At 38.1% G+C, this 22,864-nt stretch overlaps 1 protein-coding gene and 1 pseudogene across 1 annotated transcript; one reads left to right on the top strand and one right to left on the bottom strand.

Moving 5' to 3' along the window:
- The first annotated feature begins 10,447 nt into the window (after positions 1 to 10,447).
- On the top strand, positions 10,448 to 13,808 carry LOC107710580 (NF-kappa-B inhibitor beta-like). Its single transcript, XM_016515396.1, has 6 exons — positions 10,448 to 11,271; positions 11,363 to 11,480; positions 12,421 to 12,625; positions 12,728 to 12,816; positions 13,331 to 13,567; positions 13,649 to 13,808. Exons 1-6 carry the CDS (start codon positions 10,790 to 10,792, stop codon positions 13,691 to 13,693), a joined length of 1,176 nt encoding a protein of 391 aa, XP_016370882.1. The 5' UTR covers positions 10,448 to 10,789; the 3' UTR covers positions 13,694 to 13,808.
- Positions 13,809 to 15,942: 2,134 nt separating this feature from the next.
- Positions 15,943 to 21,860, bottom strand: LOC107710564 (tripartite motif-containing protein 47-like; annotated as a pseudogene).
- Positions 21,861 to 22,864: the final 1,004 nt, after the last annotated feature.

Raw genomic sequence — 22,864 nt, 5'->3', positions numbered from 1 at the left:
TTACTGAAGTGGTATTCAGGAACTGTACATAAATTACTGAACAAAATACTGCAAAATAATAATAATAATAACAACAAACAAAAAAGAGATTACCTAAAGTTTGATTAATATGTACATACAGAACCGGTCAAAAGTTTGGACACATTGCTGTTTTTAATGTTTTTGAAAGAAGTCTCTTATGCTCATCAAACCTGCTTGTATTTGAACAAAACACACACACACACACACACACAAAACCCAGTAACATTCAGCAAGGATGTGTTAATTGATAAAAAGTGATAGTAAAGCTTATGTTGCAGGAATATTTCTAAATCGATCTTCCCTGTAATATTTCATTGTTATATTATAATCCTAATCCTAATCCTCAAATCATGTTATCTAAGTGAGGAAACAGAGAGAGGGACAAAGGAATGAGAGACAGAAAGAGAGAGATGGCGAGAGCATTAAAGGAGATTAAAACACAAAGGAGGAAATGAACTGAACAGAATTACAGGAAAACAGTGGCACCTGTGACTAGGCATGATACTGGTTAGCCATTGGTGGAGGAGAGCAGCAAATAAAGTCATGTGACCAAAGAGAGAATCATCACTGCTGGTTTTTGTTTAACTGAACATCATCAATGAAATGAATGGGGTACAAGTGAATATTAAATGATAACAACAATATAACACTGTTAATTAATGATATACAATACCTAAACACTGTTAAACCTGGGAAAGAATTTCACTTGTGTTTGAATGTGAAGATTATAACGTTCAGCTTTAATGGTAAAGGAATTGACCTGAAAATCCATTAATGAATACATCAATGCAATGAGAACCACAGTAAAATGAAAAATCAATATATTGAAATCGATCAGTATATTTATACTCACACAGAGGAGTTCACGCACACACACACACACACACACACACACACACACACACAGAATGCCGTCTTTTGCACGTTTAGATACAAAATGCCTTTGAAAGAACAAATGTAAGAAATGTGTAATGTGTAGAATTTCATTCTAAGTGATCTGAGGAGAAAGAGGAAGAGAGATGAAGGAAGAAAGGAGAAGAAAAGGGAATCACAAAGAATCACATCAGAGGTGGAAAGCAGACCTAAGTGCTCACAGCTAATTTGCTGCGCTCCAACCCAGACAAAACCGTACAGTCATGAATACACGCACAAGCGCTTAACACACTGTCACTTCAGCTACACATGTTCAGTGCTTTAAGTATTCTTGACCTCTCATGAATTTCGCCGCGACTTCCAGCGTGCTCTTGAGATGGCTTTCCTGAATCTGAATGTGAAGTATTAACACAATACCTTTCTACCACCCATATTACAATCTAAAAAAAAGTGCAAACGTCACAAATATTTATTCTCTGGAACAAGAACCAGAGTGTGATGAAAGTGTATTCAGACTGGCATATAACAGCAAACAGCATCAATTATTTACCGGGAGAGGGAAAGTTCTTATTCCCGCTGTACTTGAGCAGCAGAACCAGACATTACGGTCCTTACATCTGTAGCATTTGAATGCAATCAAGATGTTCGATCAGGTTTTAGGCATTGTAAACTTTCCCTTCTCCCTTGTTATAACTAAATTACAGATGCATGTCTAATGTCCACCTCTGGTTCAAAGAGTATTATCACCTCTGCTATCTTCTCCAACGCTAGTAGGGACAGTCGTCAACTTTCTCTTTGAGCTTCAAAGAGATTCCAGGGGGGGTAGGAACGATTCCCCCATCCCCACGAGGAGCCACTAACCATGGCCCATGACATACTCAAAAGCCCATAGGACATTGACTCCATTTATTCACAATCAAACTGTTCCAAAATGTATATAGTGTATTCCTGTGTTGTATGCATGTTCCTAGGTTATAGTAGCTTAGTTATAACCAGTGTTGGGGAGTAACTAGTTACATGTAACGGCGTTACGTAATTTAATTACAAAATAAATGTAACTAATCAGTTACAGTTACTAAGAACAGAATTTGTTGTGGGTGTATGAGTGTGAGATTTCCCGGCCTGAAATTTTTTTCCCAGTTGAGTTGATGTATATGCTTTTATTTATTATTATTTTTTAATTAACAATTTTTTCCCCAAACCATTGTTAGATGCAGTGTTTCCTGTAGTTATGCAAAGATTTGGTTTCAAAAACAGTATCAGTAAACTATTTCTTATGATTTTAAATCTGCATTGAACTTCAGATCAATCTCAAAGTAAAAGGCGGTACTAAAGTCTGATTTTGTGGTGGATGTGTTCAAATTTGTTCATCTTAATTCAAGTGATGAAGGATTTTGAAAGTCTAACAGTGTTGAGCACTACTGTAAGGTTAACCCTGCATGGTGTAGATGTTTGAAAATGATTAATAGTTGCAAATAAACATTCATTAGAAATTTAGAAAAGTAATCAAAAAGTAATCAAAAGTAATCAGTTACATTACTTTTATAAATTAACTGAAAAAGTTACACTACTATTACATTTTAAATAGGGTAACTTGTAATCTGTAACCTATTACATTTCCAAAGTAACCTTCCCAACACTGGTTATATCTCTGTAGTACTGTAGTGAAGCTCCAATTACTTGGATCTAGACATATGAATGTATCACTGCCTTAATGTTTTCCAAACCCTGGCATGTTAGGTATCAAAATGACTGTCTTCTGATTCCTGGGTTAATGGTGTATATTATGTCACCATAATTTGCACTATGCTCTTTTTACCATACTTTGACTTAATATTGGACAAATCCTCCAGACCACCATAAATCATGCGAATAAGGTGTTGCCTGAGACAAAGAGAGACCTCTCCCGCTCAAAATTCACACCTCTACATTGGTCAATCTGCCAGATGGGTGTGACTGGTAGAACCATTAAAAATCCCTAATCCAAACCAATCTTTGCTCAAAACCTTTCTTTTTGAGACGGACACTCTCCAAGACTCTTCAAAACTCTCCTCTTGAGTTTGATTTTCCGGCAGTTTTTAATCTTCAAGTAACTTCGATTCGCTGTGGACTTTCCTATCTTCAGAAGAACCCGAGGAAAACCTCCAGCTCACTCCTAAAGAACTCATCAAGAACCTCCGTGTCTACCGCATCAGGAATCTTGTTCAGAAACAAAGCCAATGCAAGTAACCATTTACAACTATTTAGATGCGTGTTAAGTTTGAGCCCCTTTTTAAAGTGGTTTTTGATTCTTTGATGATTCTCAGTAGGTTGTGGTTAATTGATGTGAAATACTGCCATTCTTCTGTTCTTCTCTCTCTTTCCTTACTTTCCTTCATTCTGTATATATGTGTTTTGCTTGGTTTAGTTGTACATAGCTATAGTTTCATTTATGAAATCCCTTATATTCACAATTGATTGTCTCTGTGTGCTGCTCACAATTCAGAGTCACTGAATGTTGATCCTTGCTACATGCTAAACTGCTAGTACTGCATAAAGTAGGAAAACTATTCTTCCTTGGCCAGGAAAATAATCTTTCCTAGAATTGATAAATGATTATATTGTCTGCTCGGTGGACGGACAGATCAAATAATTGTCATATCAATTCTGCTACAGTTAATTCTAAGATCTAATCTAAATATTCATTATTAATTATAACCAGTTATAATTAATCATAAATATTTCCCTTGTTGCGCTAATTTGCTACACATGACTCATGTGAATGATAAAGAGAGAGCGGGAGAGAGATCAAGTTAGAGAGAGATGATAGATAGAGACAGTAAAGATGTTCTGACATTCAGAAAGGGATCTTGAGGCGAAGACTACCACATACATCCATCAACAACACACACACATAAAAGACCACATATATAAAAACCCCATGAAATCAAAATGATCTATATAATCTACAAGTTAGTGTACATGACATGAGCCTAATTGCTTTTAAAAAATTAGCCTTTTGATAAGACCCACCCAAACCTTATTAACACGGGACAGAAAGCTGCACTTGGCATTTTTATGCATTTCTTTGTTACATTATACGAGTGATTCAATTTGACATACAGTGATTCTTACTGTTTTTCTTTGAATTTTCTTTGAATCCACAAATTCTCCCTAAATTCTTCCTTTTCACACCCATACTTAAAACTCGAATATACACAACTTACAATTCAAGCTCTTTCACTACAAATGTGAGGCAGTGGCCTACTCACTTTATTTTTTAATTACGAAAGTAAACTATTTCTTATATGTGCGAGACTGTTTTTGTAGAGGTAAACTAACTGGAAGCGGCTGACAACAGAAGCCTTGCACATTCAGGTTACAAATGGCCGAGTCTGCTCTTGAGTTAAAAATAAGGTGGATAGAGTGGCTTAGCTGTTCAGTGCTAGATTGATTTATCATTGGTGCAGAATAACCTGCACGTGGACAGGCCATCAGGCCACCCTTTTGGCAGGTGTGACTGCAAACAAACATAAACAGAGATCGACTACCAAGGTCACTGCAAGGTAACATGGGGAGAGTAACTAACATGAGTTCTGTGTGCAGTGATGTGATTGGTGAGTTTTTGAAGAGTGGCCCAGTGAACGCTAGAGGTGTGTTGCCCATTGTCTTAATTAGGTCACCTCTGCAAGAGAATCTTCCTAATAATCAACAGGTTACGGAGAGTAATTTGTTTATTTTCGATTACTTTTCATTTAGCTTCTACAGTACTGAAGGGTACATGAATGTTAGCATAAAAATTAGGATTTTTACTTAAGGGATGGAAAGGTACTGCAGTTGGTTTGCAGAGATGATGTTTAAAGCATACATAGATAAGTTTCATAACATTTCTTAGAATTAATCAGCTGTTTTAATGAACATAAAGATAAATTAAAGTCTCATTAAACTTCCATTGGGAGCAAATAAAAGAGGAGACAAAATTACCTAAAAAATGCAATTACAGGATATACAATAAATAAAAATGGATAAATTTTTATATGTTAGAGGTTAACAGGTACGGAATGGGGGGTATGTTAAATATAGTCATTTTTGTTTTAATGATGTGCAAGTCAACATATTTAAGTATATAAGTATATTTAAGTACTGTATATAAGTCAACATATAATTATGGAACAAAATTACCGTTATGAAAGGTAAAAATGGAAATCATTTTAAGGGGCAAATATCATCCCTTAACGGAAAAGTGAATTTCTGTCACTGCTGTCATAACCACTGAATAGAAAATGAAAAATATGAAAAGCTTCATAGTCAGGTGTCCACAACTGGCCCAAATCATGCAAGGTCAAGGTACAAAAAACAACCAGCAAAAATAATGTCTTATCGTTGTAAACAAAATCACAGAAAAAATCAAGATACTTTTTGTCAATATCACACACCCTTAGGCATCGAAAATATCTTTTTCTTGGTATCAGAACTATAGAAGTCAATGGAAAGTCCCCGCCAAAAAAACATATGTGAATTTGCCAGCTGTATAAAAAAGCTAAGAAAAGGTGAAACAAGATGGCGGCGTCTCTTTGAATTATATGATGGGAGCAGTCAGGTGTAACAGCTGGAACATAATTACATAATGCAAATACAGCTCACCTTATCTCACTCAAATAAGTATGACCTTCATCATCACTATCAGCTCTTAAAAAACAACCCTACGTTTATGTGCAACTGCCCTTTACTACCTAAACATACACAGACTATATAGAGCCTGGCTAATGCTGCTTTTATACAAACTAACATTCTACTGGGAGGTAACATGTATGTGCTGAGTATTGGATTATACACACATCTAGATGACAAAATGACGACTGCTGTTATCCTGAACAGAGGGTGTTAATCACAGTGGACTCCTCGGGTCTGGTTCAGAGTCCTCTGCAGTGCTGAGATGGACTCTGACTGTGTGGGCTGAGCTAGTTTTCCTCTACTAAACATTCACAAGCTAGCACACCGTTTCAAGTCTAGAGGCTTTTAATGCCATAAACAAACCAAGCAGTTTAAAATATTCTTTATAAACACCATAAAATCGCACTCCAGGCAAGGGGTCCTTTTGTGCAGTCTAGATACAAAAAAAATTCCCTAGTTACAGGGATGTATTTTTACAAGTATATTGTTCTTTTGTGTGGGAATGTTGATTGTATATAGCGCAGTGCAGCACTCTACAGTGCCGATTTAGAGTTAATACATTACTGAGAGTGTTACTGAGATTAGGAGCCTCTTATAGTCGGAGTGTAAAGCTGTGTGTGTATGTGTGTGTGTGCATCTTGAGGGATGACCAGAGAAAAGTGCAATGGCAGCAGATCTGGTGTGCAGCTCAGCACTCACCATCAGCCCCCCCGTCAAAGCTCAACCCCACCCCTAGAGAGGGATTCTCCTTGAGTTCCAATTTGAACAGTACAGGATAATGCTGAACCACACCATCTCTCTTTCACTTCTACATTCACACACAGATAAGACTTTCACAATCAATGAATTCCTGCATCAAATTTTTGCACAGTTTTTCCATCTCTCCACACACACATACACATTTTTGAATGGCCAATGCAGGCAGGCTAGAAAATTGAAGATGTGTGAGATACACATACATATTTCACACTTAAAACTGACCAAAACCCATCCAATGCATATACACACACAGATAATATGCATATTTACAATAAAAAATCATCTTGACCTGCAGCCGTAAACAAATTTTTATGAAAAAAACTTGACAATTTTTTATGAAATACCAAAACAAAAGTAAACTATTACAGAAAGTTTATTGGATAATGAGTTATAAGTTTATGGACAATGCTATGCTTCCAACTTTGTGGGAACAGTTTGGGGAGGGTGCTTTTCTATTCCAGCATGATTGTGCCCCAGTGCACAAAGCAAGGTTCAAAAACATGGTTGGATGAGTTCGGGTATGGAACAACTTGACTGGCCCACACAGAGCTCTGACCTTAACCCCATCGAACACCTATGGAATGGGCTGGAACGGAGATTGTGAGCCAAGCCTTCTTGTCCAACATCAGTGTCTGACCTCACAAATGCTCTACTGGATAAATGGCCAAAAATTCCCACAGAAACACTCCAAAATCTTGTGGAAAGCCTTCCACGTAGAATGGAAGCTGTTATAGCTGCTAAGCTATAACATATATTAACGTCTATGTATTTAGAAGAGAAGAATAATATGTACAAATATATCATTTAAATATTTTCTTCCATAATAATTACATACTTTTATTATATAATTTAAAAAAACATCTTCTCTTAAGGAGTGCGTTGTTCACAGCCCCTTACTGAGATCAGTAGGTGGTCTCTGTAAGGCTGCATAAATTAAATGCAGGGCTAATCTTATTTTCTAATTGCTCTTGACAGAGGCTGCGAACATCCATCACAGTACAGACCACAGCACAAAGGACGTCACCGTAAACAGAGCAAAGCACAGCTCACGGTACAGTACAAAGAGAGGAAACAGTCCAGGCAATGAGCGATTGACAGAGTGGTGGAGCACAGAGAGGCGCAGGGGCGTCTGAATATGGGTAGAAGAACAATTTATAAGTCAAAGAAAAAACATGCCTATCATGCCACTCTGTATCTCTTTTTTGTATCTCATACTCCCTCTCTTTTTGAAGGAAATTGATGGGTATGGGAGTGGGTTTCTTATCAGAGGCATAAGGATCCTGTTCCGCTGAAAAACTGCAATGCAGATACACAGAGAACAGAGAGACAGAGAGAGGGAGAGGCGAACTTAAACTCTGTCAGTAATCCCCTCAAATTTCAGTAACATCCCATTCAGCCCAGCACCTTTTTAGGATTCTCACATGCCCATGCACATACACATGTCTGTTTTTATATCATGTTAGGGAGTTTTCATTGTTTTTATACTGAGCTAATGATATTGCTAACCCTAATCCTGTCTTTAAACCTTTGTACATTTTTTTATTTATTATTATTCATTAAACACTATTTAGTGTGTTTATTACACCATTTTCATTGCAGAGACCATTGGATTTCAGGTTTTACTATTTTCCTCACAATGTACACAAAACCTAACCACACACACAGTCACCTTCAAAACACCTTTCCTTACACCAAATCCAGTGACTCTTTCTTTTGTGACTTGACTCTCTCTCTTTCTCCGTTTAGCTTCATAATCACTCTGAATCATCCTTCCCTCAATCTACAGTGGCACTTATGATTAAGACATGTTAATGCAGGGCAAAAAAAACGTGGTTCCTTGTCTTAAACCATTTATAGTGCAGTTTCTGGTCAACCTACACACTTTCTAAGAGTCACCATTTTTTTCACCATTCTTTTGTTTACCAGAGATAGCGACACAAATATGAAATTAACATATACACTGCCACCTGGTGTCGGATATGATTAAAATAACACCCACTATCCTTCTTACTAAACAATTTCCTGCCCTGTAAGATTTTATTTCATGACATGAAAAGGGCCAGTAGAAAGAACTGACAATGGTAAATATACATAGAGGAACCTTTCCTTACACCAAATCCAGTGACTCTTTCTTTTGTGACTTGACTCTCTCTCTTTCTCCGTTTAGCTTCATAATCACTCTGAATCATCCTTCCCTCAATCTACAGTGGCACTTATGATTAAGACATGTTAATGCAGGGCAAAAAAAACGTGGTTCCTTGTCTTAAACCATTTATAGTGCAGTTTCTGGTCAACCTACACACTTTCTAAGAGTCACCATTTTTTTCACCATTCTTTTGTTTACCAGAGATAGCGACACAAATATGAAAGTAACATATACACTGCCACCTGGTGTCGGATATGATTAAAATAACACCCACTATCCTTCTTACTAAACAATTTCCTGCCCTGTAAGATTTTATTTCATGACTTTGATGAAAAAGGGCCAGTAGAAAGAACTGACAATGGTAAATATACATAGAGGAGGCCTGAGGAGTGTTGTAACACGGGGTGAGTCGTAACACCATATATTAACTGTGGTGAATAAAATAAAATTCTCTCACCCAGTTGAGATTGTTGATCATTTTAAATATCTTGGCACAAATATAGATCGTAAACTGAGTTTTGGGGATAGCACTAATTATTGCTTTTTAAAAATGCATGCAACGTCTGTTTCTAATATGGAGAATCAGTAGGTTTGGAGTGAATCAGAACATACTGGAGATTGCTTACAAATCATTGGTTGAGAGTGTGCTGCTGACTTATAATTTAACCTTCTGGTATGGGCACCTTAATTGTAAGCAGAAAAATAACATGCCAAGGGTCACTAAAAATCATTGGTAGACCACAGAGTAATTTAGGTGAGGTGTACACTTCAAGTTGTGTTAGGAAAGCAGAGTGTATTCTAAAACACTCTACTCATCCTTTGTATGATCAGTTTGTTCTATTGCCCTCTGCGAGACAATTCTTAATGCCTACAGCAAAGATAAATATTTATAAAAGATCCTTTGTACCTGCTGCAGTTGGATCTATTAATCAAAAGGCTATGCGATTTAGTATGGTGGTTTTAATCTGTGTTTTGTGTGGTATTTGTTTATATTCGGTATCACTGGTGTGGTCAAAGACACATTTCAACCAAGGTTGATAATAAAGATGTATTGTATTGTATGGAACTACAGTACAGTGGTGAAATCACCATGACCACCATCTGCTGATAATGACAGAAGGTGCAACACCATTTTTACAGCACAAAATAAATAAATAAAACAAAAAATTATATAGAGAATAAAGACAGAGAGCAGCCTATTTCACATCTGGTCATAGTTGGATAGTTTGATTAATTGTATGCAGGAGCAGATTTGCTTGTTCAGTTTAGTATAAATTATCCACAGCTTTTCATTTATGCGACATGTAAAAAAAAAAAAAAACTGAAATATCATAGTTGTGCAGCCCGAGAGGGTTGTTAACACTTTCCAATGTACTTCTGTACAGAGTTAAACCTCCACATAGGCCTACTGACTATTTTACATATTATTTAATGTAATTATTTTTGTTTAGATTTATTTGCTTGTTTTGGATTACGGTGCTACCTATATGCTGTTTACCACTTTGTATTAAAATGCTTAACGTTAAATGAGGATGGGGTGGTAAAAAGGAGTTATTATCTTTTCTAACAGTGTTACATCTCGTGCTAGAAGGGCAGTGGTTTGTAACCACAACACTCTTTATACTTGACACTAATTTCTAGTTTATAGATAATGTGCACATTTTTAAGTAACTACTGTAATTTGTAGCAGACAAAACTAAAACTTCCAAAAATAAAATTCCCCTATTGTTATCTAGTATTATATTATTATTCCAACTCACCCAAGCTGCATATTAAAATGTAATACGAAAAACTATTAAGACTATTGAAATGGCTACGCCTTTTATGTGCCTTGTTTTTTTTAATGGCAGCTCAAATTAATAGCCACTTGTAATTCCCCCAACAAACGCAACGCGTTGGAATTCCCATAGAAACTAATGTAACTGACAATTAATTATGCGTGCAACGCCTGCGCGCTCTGAGCCCTACGCATGCGCAGTCCCGCACGGTGTCTGGTTACTACAGTGGATTTGGGAATTCCCCAGGAAAACACCTACGCAGCCACACGGCCTTTTCTGGATAAACTGGGCAACAGCAAGCCGCTCACAAGGGGAGCAATTTGTAGTTTTATAATGCTCCGGACATGGAGGGAATCTGAGGCTTGTGCGACAGCGCTTGCCGCTGTTGTTTGGGAATTTGTCCAGAAAGAGCTCATCTTGTTCCCATAAAAACACCAACAAGCGTCAGACGGAATCCATCTGGATAGAAGCGAAAACGGCGCAACAGATAGTTGTTTGTCAGGACAGGCAGTTTCTCTTGTTATAGCTGACATCATTTAAACGGCTGATTTATCTATAAATGGAGGGGGTGCACGATATTCACGGTGAATCCCGGAGACAGAATGCACGGCCTGCACCGAGCTACGCTATGGAGAAAAGGGGCGCCGTGGACTCTGTCCCGGAGGACTGGTGTGACAGCGGGCTAGACTCCTTAAGTGGGGTCGGACTCGGTTTTGAGGGTCCCTACGGCACTTACACCGAGGCCGAACAGATGTGGACACCTGGACGGTCTGTGTCTGACATCCCTCCGTCGGACGAGTCCGACAACAGGAGTACCACGGATTGTGTGTCGATTGGCGGCGGAGAGAGGCTGGACTCTGCCATCGGGGACTCGATTAATGAGGATGCGGTGGTGGGGTGCCTCTCCGACGGGATCGGCACCATGATCCTGGGCGAGCCTGCAGGTACAGACAGACTGGCGAATTCAAACACTGAGGAGGGTCGGCAGCGAAGGGAAGAGCTCTTCAACACGCTCAACTTTCTGTCAGAGGACGGTGACACGTACGTCTATGTAGTTTTCTATTACCTGTACTTTTGAACAGTTTGGAAGGCTATTGGATTTAGACTGTAAACATGTCCTCTTGTCTCTCAGGGTACTTCATTTGGCACTGATTCATGAGCAGTGGGGTGTTGTTCAGTGCCTGCTTGAAGAAATTGTGGTTAACAACAGCTGGACTCCTTACCTGGACACTCAAAATGACCTGGGCCAGGTAAATGCACACCAGTGTTGCCAGATCTCTCTAGAAAAACAAACAACCTGCTCTGACAAGCCAGCACCTGTGGATAAAAAAGAAAAGCTTTACTTTCAGTGATTTACTGTTGCATACAACATCACATATCAAATAAGGCAATACATTTCATGGTGCTGTTGAAGTCACCATATCATTACAATTCTTATTTTTTATGGAATATTGCATTGTTTATTATAAATAATTTATTGGTGCCTGTAATTTAAGTCCATGTGCACTAATAATCTAGTATTAAGTATTAATAATCTAATCTCAAAAATTAACTATGCACATTTTTACCTTGAAATATTTGTTTCAAAATTGCAATATCAGTTCTGGTACACTGACTTTTAATAAGGTGAAATGTTTCTGTTTCTTTTCCACGCTCCCTCCAAAAGTCTGTTCTGGGAGTTTGGAGGTTTGGTGGATTTTATTACACAAAATTACTTTACTGCAGCAACAAATGCATATGTACAGCTATCCAGTGTAATTACGACAACTTAACTATAGGGGGCTCCAAACTTGCAAAAATATACAAAACTATATACTGTTGCTTTAATGAAAAACATTGATTTTAACATTCACCTCCCCTCCAGCAACCTGTCACTCACATGACATCACAGCAATTAGCAAATGACAAAGATCCAATCAAATCTCAAAGGACAAAATCAAGTCCCACCCTACTTTCTTTTTTTTTTCCAAAAACTCCTGTATACACCTATACAGAACCCAAAACCTAGCAAGGCCAAATACACAATTGTACTCTGGAAATAATGCAAACCGCAGCTGACCATATTAATATGACTTTATAAAAAACAAGCCCAGAGTCACTTATAATAAGTGTGTATGGCAACACTGACGCATCATCGGTGCGTGTTCCCTATCTCTAACTTTTTTTCACCCTCCCCCCTCATTTGCTTAGACCGCTCTACATTTAGCAGTCATCGTAGACCGGAGTGAGTGTGTTCGGGCACTGTTGTGGAGTGGAGCCAGTGCGGAGATCCAAGAGAGGGGTGGAAACACACCTTTACACCTGGCTGTCAGAGAGCTTCGCAAAGAGTGTGTGAGAGAGCTGACCAGCTGCTCACGGACCCCACCAGTGCACCTGAACATCACCAATTATGCAGGTACAAAGTCAAGCAAATTTATTTCACTCTGATGAATATCATTGTTTTTATATATCTATGTTTTGCATCCTGTCCCTTTCTCTGTCCATCTGTCTCTTTAAGGTGTGAGTGCACTGCACCTGGCTGTACGTAGGGGCAATTGTGAGATCATCAATATGCTGCTGGAGGCTGGAGCAAATGTAAATCAACGGGTGAGAAATTACCATTTGATTTAAATCAGGGTTATTGTAGTTAACTAAAACTGAAACTAAAATGAAAACCATTTAAAAACATTTTCGTTACTTGGAAAAAAAACATTAATTGAATTAAAATATTTTAAAAACTTTTTTATTTAATCTAGTTGCCAAGGCAACATTTCTCATTTTAATTTATTTTAAACTGATGTACTAAAATAACAAAGTAAAAAAAAAAAAACAACAACAACGATAGACTTTAAAAAAAACAAAAACTAGTAGAAATGACAAAATACAAAATGACTAAAATTTTTAATAAAATTAATAACAAATTATAAAACTAAAAACAGATTCAAAATGTTAATAAAAACTATAATAGTACCTCAGTGCTACTAAAATAACACTAAATTAAATATACAACCATGTTTTATGAAAGAACATAAGGTTCTTCTCGAGTTGTGTTATAATTAATTTGAGTGTTCAAAATTTTTTACTGTTTTTTTTTTTTTAATCATTAACTCTGATTTTGTAGGATTTGGGGTCAGGTCGGTCTCCATTGCACTGGGCGGTGGAAGGTCAGAGGTCAGAGGTAGTGAAGTTATTATTGAGCGCTGGCGCATTGCCGAATCAGCGCTCATATGCAGGCCACACCCCATTCTACTGTGCCCTTTACCGACCCAACAAAGAGGTGCAGGCCCTACTTAGTGCCCATGGGGCCACATACACACAGGACGATGAGGAAGAGGAGGAGTACCGAGAGAGTGAGGAGGTTAGAGCCAAATCCACACACACTGACAGCAGAATGCTTAACGGTCTGCTTCTGTACTTATTATTTCTCTGTCTGTCACAGGAGGAGTTTGATGATGTCATCATAAATGGACAGCGAGTGCTGTAGCTGTAAAACATGGACACAACTCTGCCATCAGACCCCTTGAACTCCAGCTGAACGATTGTGGAGTCTTGAGTGTATTTGGTGGAGACTATTATGTGTGTCTGCGTGTGTGTATTTTGTTTTAAGGTACAGTATGCTGGTTTTGGTTCAGGCTGATGGGAGTGCATAGCTAGATTCTGTTAGTCATGGAGGATCTAAGTTATTTAAGCCTGACATCACGCAAATCCTTTTAAAGCTGTAACAATGGAGGCAGCTTTTCATTTAGTAAAACCTCTCATTGGCCCATCTGGTGTATGTTATAATAAAGGGATAGTTCACCTAAAGATGAATATGCTGTCTCACCTTTATGGTGTTTCAAGCCTGTATGACTTTTTCTTCTGGGGAATAAAAAATGTCTTAAATTTTTTTTTGAAAAGTGTTTTATGTGCACACATTAAAAATCAGTGGAGTCCAGTGTTGTTTAGGCTACATATACTGTATCATACCTTTAGGCAAAATGTCTTTCACAGAAGAAACAGTCATTTGGGTTTGGTGAGTAAATGATTTTAATTTTGGGTGAATTATCCCATTAAAGGGTTAGTTCACCCAAAAATGAAAATTCTGTCAATAATTACTCACCCTCATGTCGTTTCAAACCTGTAAGACCTTCGTTCATCTTCGGAACACAAATTAAAATATTTTTGATGTTTACGTTCAGTGGATACTCTCCAAAATGGCGCTATAGGGTGACGCGGAGGAGACGAATTGTTGAATAAAGTCTTTATTTTTTTTCCTTTGCGCACAAAAAGTATTCTCGTAGCTTCGTATAATTGCGGTTGAACAACTGATATCACATGGATTATTTTACAGATCTCCTTGCTACATTTCTGGACTTGGGAACCCCTGTAGCGCCATTTTGGAGAGTATCAGCTGGACGTAAACAGCGCATGCTGTTCTGTGTCGGCTGCATCACACAGTTGCGTTGCTGTCTATGCAGGGTCAGACAGCTCTCAGATTCCATCAAAAATATCTTAATTTGTGTTCCGAAGATGAACGAAGGTCTTACAGGTTTGAAATGACATGAGGGTAATTAATGCCAGAATTTTCATTTTTGGGTGAACTAACCCATTAAGAACCAAATACCCTAGAAGATATCAAACACGGTACATTGCATGTCTACGGCACATGCGAGCAGCACGGCTGTGATACTCCCACTAGTGGGTAGATTCATTATGTCCACAACATGTGTTGATGTACAAGGTGACAATAGTGGCTTTCTTTCTGTTTTAAAATGAAATTATTAGCCAGATTTAGCTGAAGAAACCTTGAAGAGAAATTGAATGGTTTTTAATAAACTTGTTGACTTACTATTACTGCTACACCAACTATTGGCTGTTTATTTAGTGGAGTGTCACGCTTTCCATGTGACCTCTCGATTGCATTTTGTATAATTTTTTTTACAGTACATATTTTTTATTTTTCTCCTATAATGGGTCTTGGGGTGAATATGATAGGTGGATATGCAGTCGGTCAGACAGCGGTGAAAAGTTTTTATAGCGCCGACTTAAAAAATTTATAAAATTACAGACAGCACAGAATTCTACATTACAAATGGCAGCTCAAAACTTTGAACTGAATGCAAAGAAATATAATTAGAGCTAAATTCTTGATCTAGGGACGTTCATACTTTAGTCTCATCAAACCGCTTACAGTTATACCATGTGGGGGCATTATGGTTGTGGACATTTACAATCACTTGTTTATAGGCCTATTTCAAATTTTCTGTTTGTAGGGGTGAGCTTGAAATTTTTCGGTGATGATGCTGATTGGTTCGTTCTGTTGGTAATATGGAGGCTCCTTTGGAAATCAGGGCTCCTAATCTACTTGTACTTGTGAGTTGACTGTATACTAGTGAGCAGAGTAAATATGTCCTGTTTTAAATGATAAGGTTAATGGTTATTCATCCATTGAGAATATGTCATTGGTTTGACCTTGTGCTTTAGGAAACGATGCCACAGTAACAGCTCAGCGTAGATGTAAGACAATCGAGAGAGGAAGGAGCAACATTTAGGGATTAATGAAACAAGTGTAGCCATGTCTTAAAAGTTGAGAAGTACAGATCATTTTAGAGGAAGCTGGATTTGCATGTGAATGTTTCTAATCCATGTATAAAGAAACAGCGACAGATCGTTCCTTTCATCTGTACATATTACTGTTTACTTGGTGATGGGTGAAATGACTGAAAATCTCTTAGAAACCATTCAAAAGGACAATAAACAATAATGACAAGAAGACTTGTTTTATTTGCACATGCTCATAATCACTCAAATACACAATTTTCTCATGATGTAGCTGCTTCTTATCTAAACTCAAAGATTGCAGAATGTGTATTAAGTTCGACTGGCTGCTGTTTTGAAATGACATTTCATGCCTGCTTTGTTATTTTTAAACAAACTTTTTACTGCCATTTTTTTTTTAAATTGTTAAGAAATGTTCAAGACCCATTTTAACACCCATTTCAATTCTATTTAAATGATTATTCTAATTACTAGTGCTATATTTAATGGTTGACCAGAAATTAAATCAAGGCTGTGGGGATTGTAAGCACAGTGTGTTCATTATTTTAATTTCTAACTCATTTTTAAAGGTAGTATCAGTATTTTTTTCATGTAAGAATGAGAGGAAGTATTTTGAATTACAGTAATAAGAATCGGGGGGTAAAATGAGCCTAATTCTCCTGAAAATAGTATTAGTTACAATGCAAAGAGTCCTAATAGTGGAGTTTTTCTTTATGCAAATGAATACGTTTTTTTTCTTTCTTAAATTTTAAAATGTGACCTGGAAACGTCCTTGCGAGATTAACAGTTTAAACCTCTTCTAAATGACCCCTCCCCATCCCCCACTACTCTGATAAGGTGTGGTCTTCAATTCAATTTGATTCCTCAAATTTTGCCTGTTTGACTGTTCACCCTTCCAAGATTCTGTCTGAAAGAGCTCAGGGTCAAAGCTCAGCTCTGAACCTATTAGTGGTATGTTCGGTAGTTCTTCTCCAGTATGCACAGAGTTACAGATGATCCAATGCCAAACCCAGCATACAGTGGTTCTGAGAACTTGGCCTGAAATCTGTGGATGAGCTCCATTGTCTCAGAAACAGAGTGAAAGGACACAGATCCTCTGGCGTAATCCAGGTACACACCAATCCATGAGGCACGAGCTGCACCCGGCAGATCTTTATCCATCTTATTGTGCCAGGCGGAGTATCCCGAGTCTGAGCATAGGAGGCTCCAGGATTTATCATTGTATCCCAGAAGGATGTTTGAGTTCTTGCCTTTGCGGCTAATGCTCTTGTAGGCAACTCCAACGGAAAATTCACCATTTCACTCCGCCTCCCAGTAATGCCGCATTCCGCTGAGTGGCTCCTCGCACAGGATCTGGCAAAACCCATCAAACCGCTCTGGATGATCTGGGTAGAACTGGGTTGTTCTTTCCTGGATCACCTGGCGGGCGTCCAGCGGATGACGTTAACACGTAGGCGTAGCGTAAACTCCGGTGAGAATATGCTAGTCTCGCGAGAAACTAATTTTGTTTACAGCAAAGGAAAATTGTGGTGATCAGTTCACAGCAGTGATAGAAATGAATCTTTTCCAATAAGTTTAAATAGATTTTTTCTTTTTGATTTTTTTTTTCTAATTGTGTGCATCATCTTTTCAATCAAATTCTTAAATTGAATCAGTCAATTAGAATAATAAGTCATTTGGGCTGTTACCAAGCAAATGAAATCAGTATTGACAAAATTCATCTTTGCAACGCAGAGGAAACACAGAAGTTGCATCTGAAGAGGCATTTAGATGCTTTTACACACTGTTTAGTGCAAATGAAAAGATACTTTAAATGTGAAATTAAAACCACCAGTAGGTGGCAGCAAGTCACGGTTAATAAGTGAGTCATTGCGATTGAACTGAATTATTTAAACGGAACAAAACAGCGTCATGTTGCTTAGAGACGCAAATTGGAATTATATTTGTTGGCAAAATAGAGCAAAAACAGTCAATATTGTGTCTAAAACGTAAATGTCTTAATATTAAATTATTGCTTATTGAACTGCTGTATAAAATCAATATCACATTTGTAATCATGCTGCTTTTTGGTGGAAAAAACGTCAGTCTTCGCGTGATACTGATTAATATGAAATTATATAAATATATACATTTCTGTCCCCATATCTTGAATTTTGTGATCATTCTAAATGCATTTAAATAAACTGAATCAGACTTCTTACTTTAGCTAACTTACATGGTAGCTCTCTCATGAGTCATGGATGTTAGCAAGACAAATTAACTATTTTGCCTTTTGTCTTTTGGATAATTAGCTGTAAATTCGAGGCACAGGTAGCTTAGGCCCAATCCCAATTCTATTTTATACCCCTTCCCCTTATCCCTTGAAACAGTGTCAAGGGGTAGGGGGCAGCCATGTTGCCCCTGAAGCCGGTGTTCTGACAAATAATGCTACCTATCAGATTATGCTACCAACACTGTATTTATCCTACTGTAAGGGTAGGTTTAGGGTTGGGGTAGGTGTACATGTTAATAAAGCCTCACACTTTATTAATATCATGCTGGAAGCAAAATCAGATAGGTAGCACTTTTCACTATCGAATTATGCTACCATCTGTTTTAATGGGAGGTAGCAAAATCTGACAGGGTAGCACAAATCGTCAGAACACCGGTTTACGCCGAGATAATTCATACCCCTTCGTTTGAAGTGTGGTCCCGAAAAATCTTCGTTTGAAGGGCTGTCTGGCCCTTCCCCTACCCCTACCCCTCCAACCAAAAGAGAATTGAGACACCCCTACCCCTTCACGTGAACGCGTGAAACGGAGGGGTAGGGGAAAGGGGAAGGGCTAAGGGGTAGAATTGGGATTGGGCCTTAGTCTGTTGTTCATCACCACTCACCTCCACAGCAAGACAAACACAACTGGAAAGGGAGAGAAGGCTTCACTTCTGCGGCTCTCTGTGCATGTGCCGATCAATGTGTGCTACACATAGTGCTACACTGCTGTGCTGCGGAGACGCGGAGCATTTCTCAACATTTCCGGACCCGACCTGATATTTTTTATTTGTTTGACAGGGAAAGCTATGCGCAAACAGAAACACACACACACACATATATACATATATTTTTTTATATAAAAAATAAATAAAAAAACACTCCCCAGAAAAAAGGGCAGGTGCTCAAGCCCCCTTTCATGTCTATGTGTGCACGTGCCTGAGAATTACAGTTTCATTTAAACTAACAAACAATACTAAACTTATATTTAAAAAAGTATTCTCACCACAGTTCCCCAGTAAAGGGCTGGAGATTTTAATCAGCACTTGCTCTCTCGGGGAATTGAACCCATGATGTTGGCGTTACTAGTGCCATACAATCTAACCCTTCCAAATCAAAATGTGGATGTACCTGAGTCATGGAGGCCTGTGGGTTGGCCTGTATGAGTTGGCTTATCTCAGCATGCCAGCGCTCTACCGCCTGTAACATCTCGCTGAAGATTTTATCACTGTCAGTCTGAGCCCGCTGTGCATTTCCCTGCAGAGAAGGTGCAACAATCAGCAATAGCATACATCCACACTGCCAGGGGGCAGCACAGAACACTTCATCAAAGTCAGGTGACTTTCAGAGAATGCGATAACTGGGTCATATTTAAGTTGCACTAAGTACATATTATTAAACAACACATTACCTAACTAAGACTCTATACTGTTTCTATCTTTGACAAATTTGAGATGTTGTCACTGAACATTTAATAGTATGTTAGCTGTTTGGTTACTTGTATTTGTATGACCAGCAGGAGACAGCATAGAGACAATGGTAGGCTAGTTTATATAATAACACATAATCTGCCAGAGATACATAAAAATTAAGATTCCATGTACTACCATGTTTCAAACTGACAACAATTCTATTGTTTTTTTCTCTCTTTTTTCCCTTATTTTTTCCCATTTCATGTATAAATTAATAAATTAGCAATAATACTATATCTCAAAAGTATCTCATTGAACTGTTGGATCTAGATTAGGGTTTGAGTTGTGGTTATGTCTGAAAAGTAAGAAGTACAGAACTATAATTACACTTAAATTACATAAAAGGGGAAAATGTTTTGCCCCAAAGCTTCATTAGGACTCTCCTGATTGGACCAACCTTGAGAACATCTACATTGTGTCTGAGTTCTTGAAGTTCTTTCATCCGATCCTGGATAATGTGCTGAACCTCTGTCTGAGTCGCCACCAAGACTTTCTATAATCACACACAAACATATAATACATGCAAAAAAGAAATTAATACTTTCATTTACTTACTCAGAAAAGAATTCTTTTTTTAAAGAAATAATACTTTTATTTAATTTTAATTATATTTTAAAATATATTCACAATATTAATGTTTTTACTGTATTTTTGATTTAATAAATGTGGATTTGGTGAGCATAAGAAACTTCTTTCAATAACATTAAAAAATTGTATAAACTTCTGACCAGTATTATAAATGTATCCTAAATGATTCTGATAATATAATCTTTTGTTTAAGCGTCCAAACCTGTGACAGTCCACAGAGTGTAAGGCACAAGGCATAGAATAGGGCTAGTTTCAGCTGACTCTTTACTCTAGAATGTTTGTCAGGAGAGGTACATTTTTCAAAGTCCAAGCAGATCGCTGAAGATTTATCTTTAAAAAGCTATTGAACATTTCTACTCTTATTTCCAGGAAACAATTAATTACATTCCTTATGAAACACAAAATGTAAACATTATTTTGTGCAAGCTTTGGTAACTACAATACTAAACCACTGTTTTAGCCAAAGATCACTGCAATTTAAATAAATGTATAACTTCATAACATGTAAACAAGTTGTGACAACTTTCTCTGACTTGACGTTTATGAAAAAATATCATTATATGTTATTATTCTAATATATTATTATTATAATTCAAGAAGATATTGAATTAGACACATTTTGTCTACACATTACAAAACACATTTTGGTACTTGGACTTATATGTTCTCAGATATGACCCCTTGATAGTTTGCCCCAGTCTATTCACAACAATTATAATCTTATGTCTCACCTGTTTCTCTGTGCGTTCATCATCTGCGCTGACTATGTTGTGGCTGCGATGTTCTCTTACTGTACACAGCACACAGATGCACATCTGGTCTGAGCGGCAGAAAAGCTCTAAGCCTTTTTCATGCTGTGGGCAGATCTTCCGATCCAGGTGTCCCATCTCATCCACCAGTTTGTGCCGTTTAAATGTGGCTGATTCGTAATGAGGTTTGATGTGTGTCTCACAGTAATAAGCCAGGCACATCAGACATGACTTCACTGCTTTGTTCCGCCGACCAGTACAGAAATCACACAGAGCATCACGCTTGAAATATGGAAATGGGGTGAGCTCACGCCGGGGCGGTCGAGGCTCCGGGTTGCCTACGTGGGGCACATTACGTCTGAGTATGGGTCGAGGAGTGAAGGTCGCCTGACACTGTGGACAACACCGAGGTGGTCAGAATGGTCCCAGTAGATCTTAATGCACTCCAGGCAGAAGGTGTCTCCACACGGGACGGTGACGTGGTCTCGCTGGGTGTCTGTGCAGAGAGGGCAGGTGTATTCGAGGTAGTCAGATTCTGCCATTCTAAAACAAACGTGTGAGAAAGAAAGGTGAATTGAAAGAGCAACTGAAGCAGGAACACACCCGTATTTATAGATTAGAAAGAAGGGTGGAGGAAGGGACCTTGTGTTGCTGAACTGAGATGAGCATGTCTACAAACACAGTAGTTTACATAGATGAGGCACATGTAACTGGCTCCAGAAAAATCATTCAGAACACAATTTCAGCATTATAGCATATGTTAAAGCAGGGATAGTTCATCACACAGAGCATCACGCTTGAAATATGGAAATGGGGTGAGCTCACGCCGGGGCGGTCGAGGCTCCGGGTTGCCTACGTGGGGCACATTACGTCTGAGTATGGGTCGAGGAGTGAAGGTCGCCTGACACTGTGGACAACACCGAGGTGGTCAGAATGGTCCCAGTAGATCTTAATGCACTCCAGGCAGAAGGTGTCTCCACACGGGACGGTGACGTGGTCTCGCTGGGTGTCTGTGCAGAGAGGGCAGGTGTATTCGAGGTAGTCAGATTCTGCCATTCTAAAACAAACGTGTGAGAAAGAAAGGTGAATTGAAAGAGCAACTAAAGCAGGAACACACCCGTATTTATAGATTAGAAAGAAGGGTGGAGGAAGGGACCTTGTGGTGCTGAACTGAGATGACCATGTCTACAAACACAGTAGTTTACATAGATGAGGCACATGTAACTGGCTCCAGAAAAATCATTCAGAACACAATTTCAGCATTATAGCATATGTTAAAGCAGGGATAGTTCACCCAAAAAAGAACATTTCTTTAAGGTTCTAACAATTCGATGAAACTCAGATAGCCAAAGCACTCTATCTCTTTCTGCATATATGTACTGCAGTTAAATTTGAAGCTGTTTTGTCTATAAATATGGAAACTGGTTAGAATAAATTTGTCTAGTCAGTGCTTGCATTCTGTGAGTAAACTACAGTGACATGACAGCTCAGTGTGTACTGTAAACACTCAGCCTAGAATTATGCAGGTAGATCATAAACACAATTAAATGCTGGATCTGAAGAATGCCAAGGTCAAACTGATCGGTGTCATGAAGGGAAACTCAGTACAGCATGCTTTAGATCGGTATGTTTATTTCTGCCATTACCCGAGCGTAATTTTCCTGGAACCTGATGGATCTGTCTTCTACACAGATGGTACTATGATTATTATTTTATTTTGGATAGTTGTGCCCACTGTTTTTGTGTCATTTCAGTTTTTTATTTATTTATTTTTAATTTTACATTATTTTATTTTAGTTTAGTTTGAGAAATGTTTTTACATTTCGTATCCATCTTCGTTTTAGTATCCACCTTATTTTCAACATGGAACCTATTTCCTGTGAATGTATGATTCATTATCAGCTAAAGGTAAATAACTAGCAGAATAACAAAGTGTGGTAAGTGGTGAAAGTATTTGCACTACAAACCAGTTTGTTTATGATTATGATAATAAATTAAAACAATATAACAAATACCAGTTTGCAACATCAAGCAGCATAAATGTCCTTTTTTTTTTTTTT

The sequence above is a fragment of the Sinocyclocheilus rhinocerous genome, unplaced genomic scaffold (assembly GCF_001515625.1).
Source record: "Sinocyclocheilus rhinocerous isolate Xijiao unplaced genomic scaffold, SAMN03320098_v1.1 scaffold1619, whole genome shotgun sequence".
NCBI lineage: Eukaryota > Metazoa > Chordata > Actinopteri > Cypriniformes > Cyprinidae > Sinocyclocheilus > Sinocyclocheilus rhinocerous.
This window is presented reverse-complemented; position numbering and strand designations above follow the sequence as displayed.